The sequence below is a fragment of the Hyperolius riggenbachi genome, chromosome 4 (genome assembly GCF_040937935.1).
Source record: "Hyperolius riggenbachi isolate aHypRig1 chromosome 4, aHypRig1.pri, whole genome shotgun sequence".
Taxonomy (NCBI): Eukaryota; Metazoa; Chordata; class Amphibia; order Anura; family Hyperoliidae; genus Hyperolius; species Hyperolius riggenbachi.
In genome coordinates, this window is record NC_090649.1 from 334243866 (window position 1) to 334259580 (window position 15715).

Here is a 15715-nt window from a genome sequence, read left to right on the forward strand (position 1 = left end):
TAAGCTGAAGTAAAATAATGTTTTTTGTTTCCTTAAAAGGTTATTATGTTGAACAAAAAAAAAATATTTTTGACTTGTTCCTACCAAATCACAGAATTAATGCCATTTATATTGGCGGTCATTCATAAGTCAGGTGTTCGTAAGTTGGGGACTAACTGTATGTCCTACCTTGTATGTTAACCTACTTATCTATTGTGCAGCGCTGTGTAAAATGTTGGCGCTTCATAAATACAATATATAATAATAATACCAAGCCCCACAATGATCATCTTGAAAGACAACTTATGTGTAAAAAAATTAGATATGCAAAAAAAGATGGAGAAATGCATAGTGTAGGCACTAATGAAGAGTACCATGTGGAAACAAATAATCTCTCTATCCATCTATAAAATTTGTTGCCACACTATATATATTCTACTCACATTGCATAGAATTAATAAAATCGGCATTATCTTTATTGGACTGTTTTGAAGACTCTTTAAAGATGCAGCTAGTTTTTATTTACATTGATATTTTATGCAAAGCCTTATTCACTCACCGTCACCATAAATGTGAGTACCACAAACACAAAACGAAACCAGATTTCCACTTGTGAAAAAGTTGGATTGTAAGTTTTCCACTAGAAATAAAATATACATCTGTAAGCAACTGTTACAATTCACATTTCTGTAAATACATAATGTACGCTACTTTAAAGAAATACCTGAAAGAAATATTAATACAAAATGCACCAAAAACTAAAGCTGACCCTTTACCGTACAATCTTGTAACTTCAAAGTACTATGAGAGAGCCTACCAAATGCATTTGTTTGAAGTATTATTTATAAGATAAGATTGTATAATCAAGATTGTATGGTGACCTTTAGCTTTCACAAATTATCTGTGCTGTGATTTACAAAGGCCTATTGAGACATTTCCCCCTAGTCATGAGCACAAAAATCTCTTAACATTCAAAATGTACACTGACTTGCAAAATATTCAAACTCTACAGCTATTAGTCAATTTGGGTAGTGTGATTGTTACAATTTAGGAGTGATCTGGCACAGGGTGGCAGCAGGACGATTCCAAATAGATTTTATGCTGAAATGTATTGGAAATTGAGGTGCAGCGTGTGGCCAGGCAATAGAGAGTGATCTATCTTATGGTGAATCTGGCCCTATGGAGTGATGTATGGATAGCTTTACAATCAATGTAGGTTTATTAAAGATAGGTCCGTCCTGACCAATTTACTCAGTTTGTATAGTAGTGAATGCAAATTTCAATATAGGGAGAGTAACAGATTTTACTGTCAATGGGTTTTTATACTGTTCCGTACAAAAGCCTGAAGCAGAAGTTGAGGATACAGGGACTAGGGAAGAGTGTATGTACATTGCCAGAGAACTGGACAAGGGATAAACTGCAAATTGGTCATACTCAAAATAGGGAACCCTTGGTAGTATGGTCCCATAATGGTCAGCAAATTGGTCCAGTTCTCCAATTTATTTGTAAATGACCGAGTAGATGGAACAGAATGTAATGTTACCATTTTTAAACAGAATAACAACTATGCAGACTTAACAACAAAGCAGGATAGTAAAAAAAACAAAAGAAAAACACTGAATGCCAATTACAAGTTATATGGACAGGCGAATGGCAGATTCAATTTAATGTCAAACATAAAGTAATACATATTAGCACACTATTATGTGTATTTGGACTTTTCCATAAGGCTCTACGTATTTCTAAAAGGAAATGCAGTTATTGCTGTTAATATCATGGATGTTTTTTGATGAATACATATCTAATATTTTGCAATATAAAACTTTCTTGTATGACATATAGCCACTACTTCTCTGTAAACGGATGTCAATGAACAGCTCAACTAAGGATTGTATGTTGTATACATGTTTTCAGAAATGTAATAAACATTAATGATAAGAAAGTTATGCATATGGCATAGCACCATATAAACTAAATGGAATAGAGTTGGGACCAATAGCCTTGGAAAAGGACTGTGGAATACTGGTTGAGAAGTTAAAAGAGGAACTCTAATTATTAATAGGTAATTGCGTATTATGCCTCTTCCAGGCGGCCTAGTTGCATCTGTGCGCTTCTGTCTGCTTTTCAGCAACATGTATCAATCTGTAACATTGATGTGCTGATAAAAAGCAGAAAGAATCGCACAGATGGAAACACACTCAGAAAAAGTTACAATGCCTTTAGCGTAAACAAGTGTATACAATGTTTCAATCCCTGTATCCAATATATCCAGTGTATCCAATGTTTCAGCATCAGTGTCTCAGATTACAGTCCGGAATCGCTTTTCAATAGAGGGCTATCAGGTGCAGAATGAACACATTTACTTAGATAATAAATTACAGTACATAACTAAAAACACAGGAAAAACAATAGTTTTTTAGTAATCCTTCACCTCCACCATCCTTAACACCTGACATTAACCCTTAACTCCCCTCCTTAACCATCCCCCTTCCCCTACTTACGTCCTAACCTTAACCTCCCTCCTCCTTAAAGAGAAACTCCAACCAAGAATTGAACTTTATCCCAATCAGTAGCTGATACCCCCTTTTACATGAGAAATAGAATGATTTTCACAAACAGACCATCAGGGGGCGCTGTGTGACTAATTTTGTGCTGAAACCCCTCCCACAAGAGGCTCTGAATACGCGGTACTCTGGGCAAACTGCCACAATGTAACAATGTTCACAGACAGGAAATGACTGTTTAAAGCTGTCTGTAACAGCCAGAGCAGCTAGAAACAGCTACATAACTTGCCCACAGTAACAATGTCACCATGTAATACATGTCAGAATGTGAATCTGGGAGAGGAAAGATTTTACAATGAGCAAACACTGACTAAATCATTTATACATAATTATTGTAAAAATGAAGCACTTTTTTTATTAAATTATTTTCACTGGAGTTCCTCTTTAACCTCCTCCCTTAACCCCTAACCCTCTCAACTCCTAACTTTAGCCTTAACCGCCCCCACTCCTTAAAGGGAACCTTGAAGCGAGGAAAATTATTTAAAATAAACACATGTCGTAGCTGCAAATGAATATTACATACTAATCTCACCGTCCGTTCCTCTCAGAGGCTCACCATTTTCTTCTTACAGTGATCCCTTCCAGTTCTGACAATATTTTGTCAGAACTGAATTATACCAGTTGCTGTCAGTTATATATCAGCAGCTGTCAGTTACAACTGAATGTGCAAGGTAATCTCCATGTTTCACCATGGCTCAAGTGGGTGATATTACAGTTTAACTGTGTGCTGACCAGGAAGCCGTTAGGGGGTAATGGCCTTTTTTAAAATGGAGGATGGAGAAATCTATTGATCACAGTGGACAATTGGGAAGCAGATGAGGAGAAAGAGATTGAGTAGTAGACTACATAGAACAGTGATGACTAACCTTGGCACTCCAGCTTTGAAAAAACTACAAATCCCTTCATGCCTTTGCCTCCCCGAGTTATGCTTAGAGATGTCAGAGTATTGCAGTGTTTTATGGGACTTGCCATCACTGCCATCACTGACATAGAAGGTAAGTATGACCTGTGTATGGTAATTTTGACTTTTTATTTTCAATTCAGGTTCTCTTTAACCCTTAACCTCTCCCCCCTCTGAATCCTTACCCTAACCCTTCCCTTCCTTAAAGGGGAACTTCAGCCTAAACAAACAACTGTCATCAAGCTACATTAGTTATGTTAATTAGAATAGATAGGTAATATAATGTCTTACCCACCCTGTTTTAAAAGAACAGGCAAATGCTTGTGATTCATGGGGGCTGCCATCTTTGTCATGGGGGCAGCCATCTTTTTGGTTGAAAGGAGGTGACAAGGAGCAGGAGACACAGTACCAACTGTCCTGTGTCCTGATTACCCCTCCCAGCTGCACACGCTAGGCTTCAAATGTCAAATTCAAAATGTGTAAAAAAAAAAAAAAAAAAAAAAAAAAATTGCACCAAAACAGCAGAACGAGAACATCATCAGAAATCCCATCACGCTTTGCACAGCATCAGGGGAAAAAAGCCCGGGCAGTTTTCTTCTGTGCAGCTAAAAATGAGGCTTGTATAAGAGAAACCAAGTTCTGAAGCTGTGAAACTGTTAAAGAAACACCAAGCCTTTTCAGTGCTGCTGAGTCGATTTTTAGGCCGGAGGTTCACTTTAACCACTTGAGGACCGCGGGCTTTACCCCCATTAAGGACCAGACCCTTTTTTTCCATTCAGACCACTGCAGCTTTCACGGTTTATTGCTCACTCATACAACCCTTCCACCTAAATGAATATTGACTCCTTTTCTTGTCACTAATAAAGCTTTCTTTTGGTGCTAGTTGATTGCTGCTGCGTTTTTTACTTTTTATTATATTAACCAAAAAAGACATGAATTTTGGCAAAACATTTTTATTTTTTTTAACTTTGTGTGCTGACATTTTTCAAATAAAGTAAAATTTCTGTATACATGCAGCACGAAAAATGTGGACAAACATGTTTTTGATAAAAAAAATAAACATCTATGACTTTTCTGACCACCTGTCATGTTTCATGAGGGGCTAGAATTCCAGGATAGTATAAATACCCCCCAAATGACCCCATTTTGGAAAGAAGATATCCCAAAGTATTCACTGAGAGGCATAGTGAGTTTCCATTTCTGCTAACAAAAAAATAAATAAAATCTGCCACGGACTCACCATGCCCCTCTCTGAATACCTTGAAGTGTCTACTTTCCAAAATGGGGTCATTTGTGCGGTGTGTTTACTGTCCTGGCATTTTGGGGGGTGCCTAATTGTAAGCACCCCTGTAAAGCCTAAAGGTGCTCATTGGACTTTGGGCCCCTTAGCGCAGTTAGGCTGCAAAAAAGTGCCACACATGTGGTATCGCCGTACTCAGGAGAAGTAGTATAATGTGTTTTGGGGTGTATTTTTACACATACCCATGCTGGGTGGGAGAAATATCTCTGTAAATGACAATAGTTTGATTTTTTTTTTTTACACACATATGTCCATTTACAGAGATATTTCTCCCACCCAGCATGGGTATGTGTAAAAATACACCCCAAAACACATTATACTACTTCTCCTGAGTACGGCGATACCACATGTGTGGCACTTTTTTACACCCTAACTGTGCTAAGGGGCCCAAAGTCCAATGAGTACCTTTAGGATTTCACAGGTCATTTTTGTTTCAAGACTACTCCTCAAGGTTTAGGGCCCCTAAAATGCCAGGGCAGTATAGGAACCCCACTAATGACCCCATTTTAGAAAGAAGACACCCCAAGGTATTCCGTTAGGAGTATGGTGAGTTTATAGAAGATTTTTTTTTTTTTTGTCACAAGTTAGCGGAAATTGATTTTAACCACTTGAGGACCCACCCTTAAGGACCAGCGCTGTTGTAGCTGATCTGTGCTGGGTGGGCTCTGCAGCCCCCAGCACAGATCAGCGTGCAGGCAGAGCGACCAGATCGCCCCCCTTTTTTCCCCACTAGGGGGATGATGTGCTGGGGGGGTCTGATCGCTCCTGCCTGCGGGTGTTGTGGGGGGGCACCTCAAAGCCCCCCTCCGCGGCGAAATCCTCCCCCTCCCTCTCCTACCTGGCCCCCCCTGGTAAGCCGGGCTGCACAGGACGCTATCCGTCCTGTGCAGCCAGTGACAGGCTGTCTCCGGTCACATGGCGGCGATCCCCGGCCGCTGATTGGCCGGGGATCGCCGATCTGCCTTACGGCGCTGCTGCGCAGCAGCGCCGTACAAATGTAAACAAAGCAGATTATTTCCGCTTGTGTTTACATTAAGCCTGCGAGCCGCCATCGGCGGCCCGCAGGCTATTCACGGAGCCCCCCGCCGTGAATTGACAGGAAGCAGCCGCTCGCACGAGCGGCTGCTTCCTGATTAATCAGCCTGCAGCTGGCGACGCAATACTGCGTCGCTGGTCCTGCAGCTGCCACTTTGCCGACGCGCGTTATGAGTGCGCGGTCGGCAAGTGGTTAAATGTTTTTTTTCACAAAGTGTTATTTTCCACTAACTTGTGACAAAAAATAAAATCTTCTATAAACTCACCATACCAACTCAACAACTCACCAAAATGACCTGTGCAATTCTAAAGGTACTCATTGGACTTTGGGCCCCTTAGCGCAGTTAGGGTGCAAAAAAGTGCCACACATGTGGTATCGCCGTACTCAGGAGAAGTAGTATAATATGTTTTGGGGAGTATTTTTACACATACCCATGCTGAGTGGGAGAAATATCTCTGTAAATGGACAATTGTGCGTAAAAAAAAAATCAAACACATTATACTACTTCTCCTGAGTACGGCGATACCACATGTGACACTTTTTTGCAGCCTAGGTGCGCTAAGGGGCCCAACGTCCTATTCACAGGTCATTTTGAGGCATTTGTTTTCTAGACTACTCCTCACGGTTTAGGGCCCCTAAAATGCCATGGCAGTATAGGAACCCCACAAGTGACCCCATTTTAGAAAGAAGACACCCCAAGGTATTCCGTTAGGTGTATGGCGAGTTCATAGAAGATTTTATTTTTTGTCACAAGTTAGTGAAAAATGACACTTTGTGAAAAAAAACCAATAAAAATCAATTTCTGCTTATTTTTGACAAACAATAAAATCTATGAACTCGTCATACACCTAACAGAATACCTTGGGGTGTCCTTTTTCTAAAATGGGGTCACTTGTGGGGTTCCTATGCCACCCTGGCATTTTAAGGGCCCAAAACCGTGAGTAGTCTGGAAACCAAATGTCTCAAAATGACTGTTCAGGGGTATAAGCATCTGCAAATTTTGATGACAGGTGGTCTATGAGGGGGCGAATTTTGTGGAACCGGTCATAAGCAGGGTGTCCTTTTAGATTACAGGTTGTATTGGGTCTGATCTGATGGATAGGGGTGCTAGGGGGGTGACAGGAGGTGATTGATGGGTGTCTCAGGGGGTGGTTAGAGGGGAAAATAGATGCTATCAATGCACTGGGGAGGTGATCGGAAGGGGGTCTGAGGGGGATCTGAGGGTTTGGCCGAGTGATCAGGAGCCCACACGGGGCAAATTAGGGCCTGATCTGATGGGTAGGTGTGCTAGGGGGTGACAGGAGGTGATTGATGGGTGTCTCAAGGTGTGATTAGAGGGGGGAATAGATGCAAGCAATGCACTGGCGAGGTGATCAGGGCTGGGGTCTGAGGGCGTGATTGAGTGCCCTAGTGGGCAGATAGGGGTCTAATATGATGGGTAGCAGTGACAGGGGGTGATAGGGGGTGATTGATGGGTGATTGATGGGTAATTAGTGGGTGTTTAGGGTAGAGAACAGATGTAAACACTGCACTTGGGAGGTGATCTGACGTCGGATCTGCGGGCGATCTATTGGTGTGGGTGGGTGATCAGATTGCCCGCAAGGGGCAGGTTAGGGGCTGATTGATGGGTGGCAGTGACAGGGGGTGATTGATGGGTGATTGACGGGTGATTGACAGGTGATCAGGGGGATAGATGCATACAGTACACAGGGGGGGGGTCTGGGGAGAATCTGAGGGGTGGGGGGGGTGATCAGGAGGGAGCAGGGGGCAGTTTAGGGAATAAAAAAAAATAGCGTTTACAGACAGGGAGTGATTGATGAGTGATTAGGGGGGTGATTGGGTGCAAACAGTGGTCTGGGGGGTGGGCAGGGGGGGGTCTGAGGGGTGCTGTGGGCGATCAGGGGGCAGGGGGGGGGAAATCAGTGTGCTTGGGTGCAGACTAGGGTGGCTGCAGCCTGCCCTGGCAGTCCCTCGGACACTGGGACCACCAGGGCAGGAGGCAGCCTGTATAATACACTTTGTATACATTACAAAGTGTATTATAAACTTTGAATGCGGCGATCCGGGTGCTAGTAACCCGCCGGCGCTTCCGAACGGCCAGCGGGTTACAGCGCCAGGTGGGCGGAGCCAGGCGCCGGTGGCTGATCGCGTCACGAATGACGCGATCGCTCCACCCATGCCCATACAAGGACCGCCGCCAATTGTACATGCGGCGGTCCTTGCGGTATCCACTTCCCGGCCGCCATTTGTACATGCGGCGGTCGGGAAGTGGTTAACCCTTAATCAACTCCACCTCCTTAACCAGTTGAGGACCGCAGTATTAAACCCCCCTAAAGATCAGGCCTTTTTTAGTCAAATAGGCCACTGCAGCTTTAAGGCCTCGCTGCAGGGCCGCACAACTCAGCACACAAGTGATTCCCCCCTCCCCCCCTCCTTCTCCCCACGCACGGCTGTCCCCAATACATTTTTTTTTTTTTTATATATCATGTAGCGAGCCGAGGGCTCGCTACATGATAGCCGCTGCTCAGCGGCATCCCCCCAGCCCCGCCGATCGCCTCCGGCGATAGGCGATCAGGAAATCCCGTTCAAAGAACGGGATTTCCTGGAGGGCTTCCCCCGTCGCCATGGCGACGGGGCGGGATGACGTCACCGACGTCATGGACGTCTAAGGGAGTCCCGATCCACCCCTTGCTGCTGCCTGGCGCTAATAGGCCAGGCAGCGCAGGGGTCTAGGGGGGGGGGGGGCTGTGTTGCGACGCGGATAGCGGCGATCGAGCGCGGGGCGGCGGCGATCGAAGTGCGTTCAGCAAAAAAAAAAAAATTATTCAAATCGGCCCAGCAGGGCCTGAGAAAACCTCCTGCGCGGCTTACCCCGAACTACGTTCGGGGTTACCGCCAGGAAGGTTAAATAGTGTAGAGCTGCTTTTCATAACTATTGTTTACTTGTCTGTGCTGAAAAGTGGGGAAGGGGGTGTATCACACTGCTGACTGTACAGTTGTATTAACTGTCTAAGGCTCCGCGCACACTGCAAATCAGTTTTGCGATTCTGATTTGCTATTCAGATTTTCCCTGTATGCAATCAACAGAAAAATGGAGGAAAAAAACGCAGCATGCAATAACGATTAAAAATCGGAATCGGATGTAAAAACCGATTAAAATCAGAATCGCACGCAGTGTGCAGGAAGCCTAAAGGTGCCCATTAATGGTACAATTTTTTATTAAATGCGATCTGTCGATGAGATTTAAACGATTGTAACTAATCGGAAGGCAATTATCGTTTACATGAACGATTCTTCAAATTCGATCATAAAATCCAACTTTCGGATCAATTTTATCCTATTTACCAAGCGACCAAAAAATCGTTCTTTATCGATTGCCTTTATAAAAAGTGCATTTTCTATATAATTCGATCGTAAAAAAAAAAAAAATCACATCGAAAGATCACATTTGTACCGTTAATGGGCACCTTTAAGCTACTATTTACATAGTGAGGAAAATCGTACTGGTGAGGAGCACTGACATCTCAGTTCTGATTCAGGACAGGTTCTCCATAAATAGATAGCACCAGAGGATAATAGATAACAGTTGTTTCAGCCATCAAAAGTTTGATGTTCATAGGAACCTTAACCTGGAGATTGCAAACGCAGCGCTGGAGCCAAGGAGGTGAGTGAATGCTGGGATTATTGCAGATCTCCATGGCAGTATTATTGTTTTTGAGGTTTTAGGGTCTGAAAGGGTGCAAAAAAAATTGCACCGCATTTAGACCCTAAAATCTGGAAAGAATAATGCCAAGGGTGTTAAAGAGAACCTGAACTGAAAATTAAAAGTCAACATAAACTAACTTATTATACGTACCTCCTGTGTAGTCTACTCATCAATCTCTTTCTCCTCTCCTGCATCTTGTTTGTTCACTGATCAATGGAATTCTCTGTCCTCAATGTTGAAAATGGTCATTACCCCATAACTGCTTCCTGGGCATCACACTGTTAAACTGTCTTATTGCCCTCTTAAACCATAGGTAAGCATGGACATTACCTTGCACATTCAGTTGTAACTGACAGCAGCTGATATATAACTGACAGAAACTGGTATATTTCAGTTCTGACAAAATCTTGTCAGAACTGGAAGGGATCACTGTAAGAAGAAAATGGTGAGCTTCTGAGAGGAACTGACAGTGAAGCAAGTATGTAATATTCAATTGCAGCTACATCATGTGTTTATTTTAAATACTTTTACTCAGCACAGGTTCCCTTTAATGCCTGGTGCACACAATGCAATTTTCTCATCAGATTACAGGAAATGATCAGACTGGAAATTTCCAGTCAATCTGCCGTCACAAAATTCAAGTTTTACGTTTTCAAGGACCAGTGCAGCTAAAATATTAAGCAGTTAAAATCTGTCACGACCATCATGTTTTGTACTAGTCCATCTCCTCATGTTGTATTTTCAAGGTTTTGTTCGTTTTTTAAAAGCATTTCCAGAAAAGCATTTACAAAGTCTAACTTCCAAAATAGTGTGCGAGTAAGTAGGGAGGATGGCTGGTATCTTGCTATTTTGGCAGTTAGACTTGGCAACTGCCATTCACAAAATGCTTTTAAAAACAGATAATACCCCATGAGGAGATGGACTAGTCCAAAAACTGTTGGTTGTGTTAGATTTTAACTGCTCACTTTTTCGCTGCAATGGTCCTTTACTTCATGACTTAAGAGCATGCACATTACTCTAATATTCTTAACATTTCACTTAAAACAGCAGTTATGGGGCCACTGGAGCTATGTCCACTTACCCCCATTCTGGCTCTGGATAATAGGCAATAGGTTATGTACCGTTTCTTGGTTAGGGGCTGGGCTTAGCCCTCTGCAATAGGCAGGTTCACTAACAAAGTCACCTACCGTGAGCACAAAGGCTAAGTATACACATTAAAGATCACAAGAATAGGTTGAGAGACAATTAGTATCAGACCTGTAATATACTTACTGCAAATGTAACTGCTGTAATCGTGTATCTCAGCTGGTTTAAATTTTTAAATTGGACGAGAAGCTTGTATCTTGTATAGTTCAAATAACCCAAATGAACCACTATAATTTCACCACATTTCTGTAATAGATTAAAAAAAAAAAAAAAAAAAAAGTGATTTCGTCAGTAGGGAATAACTGCATCAAAGTTGTTCAAAACATAGCCTACCCACAAGGTAATCTTACAACACAAATTGATCTAAAGACGAGGAAGTTATTCTGCTAGACTACTTTCTTATACGTCCTTGAACATTCAGTAACTGGATCTGTACAGAGACACATGGGAGCTCCCATCAACAAAACTAATGCTGGGAATACATCACGTTTTTCGCGTTCAATTCTCCGCGCGATCTATTAGCCATTTGATTCTCTGCTTGATTCTTTTATCTTATCTTTGTTTTTCTTATCTTTTTCCATTCACTTCTATATGAAATCGAGCGGAACAGAATCGAGCTGAGAATTGGACACGTCAGAATTTTATCATCGAAGGCATCTATCGGAACGATTCTTTGCAAAAAACGTAGCATGTATTCCCACCATTAGAGTTCCTAATTTTAGAGGACTATGGAGCTGCCACCCCGATTTATCTATTTTGAGAAAAGGCACGTTTACTAGCTGTCATGCAGATATTTTGGGTTTTGTGGTGTCAGAGACCCATAGCTGTGTGATTCAGATGTGCTGCAGATTTCACATAAGACTGATTGTGCATTACACTGCAAAAGCCTACCCTCTTAAAGTGTAACTGTTGGGTATAAAATCAAAAAGCTATTCTTTATTTTTATCTGGTAAACAAGTAATAAGGATGCTAAATAGGCAATCCAAAAGTTAAAAAAATCACTATTACTTTTCTTGTTGATAAATGATCATTCCCCAGTTTACCCGAGTCTTATTTGCTACATTGCCGCACAAAATAAGTTGCAGGGCATGCTGGGTTGTCTTTTTGCTGCTTTACTTTTCTCTCAGGCTTAACTAATGCAGCCTGATTGGCTGAAGCCTTTCCCTCCTGTTTTCCCCCTCCACACCTCTGTTCCTCTCTGATTGGCCAATATTTCTCATGCTGAGACAATGCACTTTCTATTGCATAGCTGGGTAGGAGTGCCTGAAGACTAGGAGGTGGGCGGCCAATGTATACACAATCTGGCAGAGGAGAGTAAGTGAGCAAAGGACATCAGGATTGGCTTCAAAATGGCATGGCTGACAGCTCCTCTTTTGAAGGGATCCAAGCAGCTTTTTCTTCTGCTGTTTGTACTGACTTTCTAATAGCTATAGGAGCTGCCACCCCTTTCTCTTATTTATCCAGGGAACGGTGTGAAGGTAATCAAGTTTGACTTCTCTAATGGCAAATTTCCACTAGTCCTGCATCGGCTCCGCATCAGTTTTTCTGCATCCAGATTTCTGAAGGTGGTTATTTAGCACCTGGTTCCACTACACGCGAATTCTGGATGCGGAAGAACTGACTCCAATGAAAGCATATGAGCTTGTTTCCACTAAACGCGATTTGCAGATTTCTGCATCATGCATCGTTACCAATGAATGTCTATGGGCCTGTTTCCACTGACGTGTTCATTGTATGGGAGTGAGTTTTTCTGCATTCAGAATCTGATGCAGAAATCTGCAACATGCCTTCCATAATTTTTCTGCATCAGAAAAATCATGTTTAGGGCCTGTTTCCACTACACATGGATTCTGGATGCAGAAAAACTGACTCCAATGGATGTCTATAAGCCTGTTTCCACTAAATGCAATTTTTCTGATGCAGATTTCCCATAGGCATTCATTTGAGTCAGTTGTCTGCATCCAGAATCCACGTGTAGTGGAAATAGGCCCTTAGTGGAAACAGGCCCATAGACCTTTATTGGAGTCAGGTTTTGTGCATTCAGAATCAGCGTATAGTGGAAACAGGCGCTAAATAGCCACATCCAGAAATCTGGATGCAGAAAATATGATGCAGAACTGATGCAGAACTAGGGAAAATTGGCCCTAAACTGTTTGAAGTACAGTGTCTTATCTCATAACTTCCCTGCTGATGAAAGCTTTTGTTTGCTCATTGCTACTGCTAGTTACAGCAGTCCTTATCTGTCTCCTCTGTGGAAGGCATGCCATGGAAGTAGAGTAATAAAAGCCTCTGACAAACACTGAATTGTAAAAAGTAGTCATTTTTTTAAGCAATGAGGCACATTCTTGTGCATGCATTTTAAAGTGCTATTGAGATGCAAATGCTGGGTTCACTTTAATGTAAAGCCATTTACACAAGTGACACCAAACAAAGAACATAACAGCAACCATTTTACTAAAGTCGCCCAGCTGGGCCCTGCAGCTTTCAAGAGTGGACAGTCATTGCTAGTAAAAGATTAAGAACACAAAATACCCTTGTGAAGATAAATGCATTATCAAAACTTAATGTCCCATGAAGCTGTACTTTATTGCTAAAACAAACATTTTACCTGTGCACAACTAATTACTCTGGTACGATTGTGTTCTTTATTATCAATATAGGACACAGTCGCGTCTTCTGCTACACCATGAATTTTCACATATATGGTTAAGTTGCTTTGAATGCTGCTATCTGCATGGGAAATAAACAGATATTCATGAGACAGTATAGTAAAAACAAAGGCAGCCATGTAAGAAAATATCACACATTGTCAATAAAAATTCTATAGTCATATTGTGCGAGCTATTTATCTACCGCAGTGTCATGGTAAATATTTACAAGAACGAAGAAAAAAAAAAAAAAAAAAAAGGAGCTCAATAACGTTATACTTGCACTGCTGCATTAGGTACTAGTACTCCATGTATTCTCTATCTCTCCCTTAACCACCTACCATCGGATTTGTCTAATTCGATTCTGCATGTTAGCCACAGCTGCTGGTTGTATGTAGACAAGATTGGAGATTCCAGATGGTAAAGCCCGACCTGGAAGAAAGAAAAATCGCTACTTTAACCAATTCAGGACCAAACAAATTTTCACATATCAGCACTTCTCTCATTCATTCGCCAATAACTTTATTACTACTAATCACACCTAAATGATCTATATATTGTTGGTTTTTTTAGGACAAATTAAGCTTTTAGTGTATGATAATTTTGTTTAGTAATTACCTTAATTTTCAATGCATTTTAAAGGGAAATGCAGCGAAAACCAGAAGAAAAAAAAACACTATTTCTCCATTTACATCCATTATAGCTTTACAATAAAAGGTGCTAACTATAAGTTAAACTCACAAATTTTATTTGCTTATTCATCCTGGTTATAACAATGTTTAGATTATGTTCCTAGCTCAATGTAAGATTGTATTTGGAAATAATGGTGTCTTTTTCTGCTTTTCGCTTTGTTATTGTACACTATTGATGATAAGACCTTAGTTGCAAAAATAATAGTTATATACCCTCATGGCATACATATTTAAAAAGCCAGGTTCCTAAGCTAACAGTATATTTGGTTTCTTTCATATTCTGTCACTTTGTTTTCATTTTACAAGTCTTATTTTGGTACAAAATATGCAAACATTTTATTGTCTTTGATTCAGTTTGTGACTAAAAAGAATACACAAGACATGGACCTCAACCCTAAAACTATTTAAACAATTCTACTACTATCACGGTTGAAATGTTACCACATATGTCTCTTGTACTTTTGCTAAAATTTTCCCTAATTTGTTCATAATTTTGGTTTCAATATTTTTAATTAATTGTAATTACAACAAACAAGAAAAGCATCAACAATGAACGTATGAGGAGGAAGTGCATCCCACCCAGGGGAGCTCAAGAACAGGTCATCAAGAATTGTGAAACTGAGGGCTACCCAGCAGCGCGAGGCATCATGTACTGGGGAGCTCAGGTCAGAGTGACAGTCATATATGGTAAAACTACATAACAGAAACAAACAAACATCCAATGATCCTAGTAAGTCCAGCAGCAAGCAGGGCTGCAGACCTGTAGACCTGAAAGGGATTGAGGAGGAGAAGGGAAAAGGAAAATTTCCCATCTACTCAGTGTATCCACCCTGTGCCCAGAGGGGTGGGAAGAAAAGAAAGAAAAGGGAGGAGAAAAAAAAAAAGGGCGTAGAGAAAAAAAAAGGATGGGGAGGGAGGGAAGAGGGGTAGTGAGTCCTACAGAGCAAAAGCATTCAAAAAACGTGGTGATCAATTCGATATCTAGGCCTGGGTGTGTGTTCTATTTGTATCTAAGACCGCCAGATCCGAAGAACCAAATTTGATCATAATTTTGAAAATTAATTTGTTGGATTGAGTTGGTCCCCACCGATTTTTTATGCGATGCGTGTCCAAGCTTTAGGACCCACCAAGATGTATTCTACAACTCGTCAAGGTTAAAATGATACCACATGTGCCTCATTTAGTAACAAACTGGTGGTGCACTCTCCACAAATACATTAAATAATGCAGCCACAGGGTAAGGACACTGAAGTAAATTGCAAACTTCTAAATGGATTCTAAATTAAAACTGTAGCTGCACCTTGCCAGCAGTAAAGTAGCCGGCATCTCTGAGAAGTTTAAGTAAATCAGAGTAAGGTAAGATTTTACAATAGAGAACCTTGACTAAATTTCTAAATGAATATTGTAAAAACAAGCAATTCAATATAATATAGAAATACTGAGGTGAAAATAAACAGACAAGATTAACATATGTATGTACAGTGCTCAGCGTACAAATAATTAGGCTTTGTTCCTTTTTTCCCCCCTTTCACTGCCTGAAAGAGTTAACAATAAGGTATGCAAGTGTCAGTTTCTCTCCAGTAGGACTACAGCACAACTCACACTGATAAGGAGCTACAGACATATAAACTAGTTCCTCAAAGAGAAAAGCTTCTAATGCTGGGAATACACGGGGTCGTTTTTGCAGCAGATAGATGGTTAGATAGATCATTTCCGACATGTCCGATACCTTGTTCGATCGTT

General features: G+C 41.3%; 1 protein-coding gene across 2 annotated transcripts in view; it reads right to left on the reverse strand.

Moving 5' to 3' along the window:
* The window catches only part of TMEM181 (transmembrane protein 181), a 155226-nt gene that overhangs the window by 79115 nt on the left and 60396 nt on the right, over nt 1-15715 (reverse strand). For both annotated transcript variants that reach the window (XM_068231847.1, XM_068231848.1), the window contains exons 4-7: nt 13622-13712; nt 13241-13362; nt 10759-10878; nt 539-619 (exon numbers count right to left, since the gene is read on the reverse strand). In XM_068231847.1, coding sequence (XP_068087948.1) covers nt 539-619; nt 10759-10878; nt 13241-13362; nt 13622-13712 — 414 coding nt within the window. The remainder of the gene's footprint in view (nt 1-538; nt 620-10758; nt 10879-13240; nt 13363-13621; nt 13713-15715) is intronic.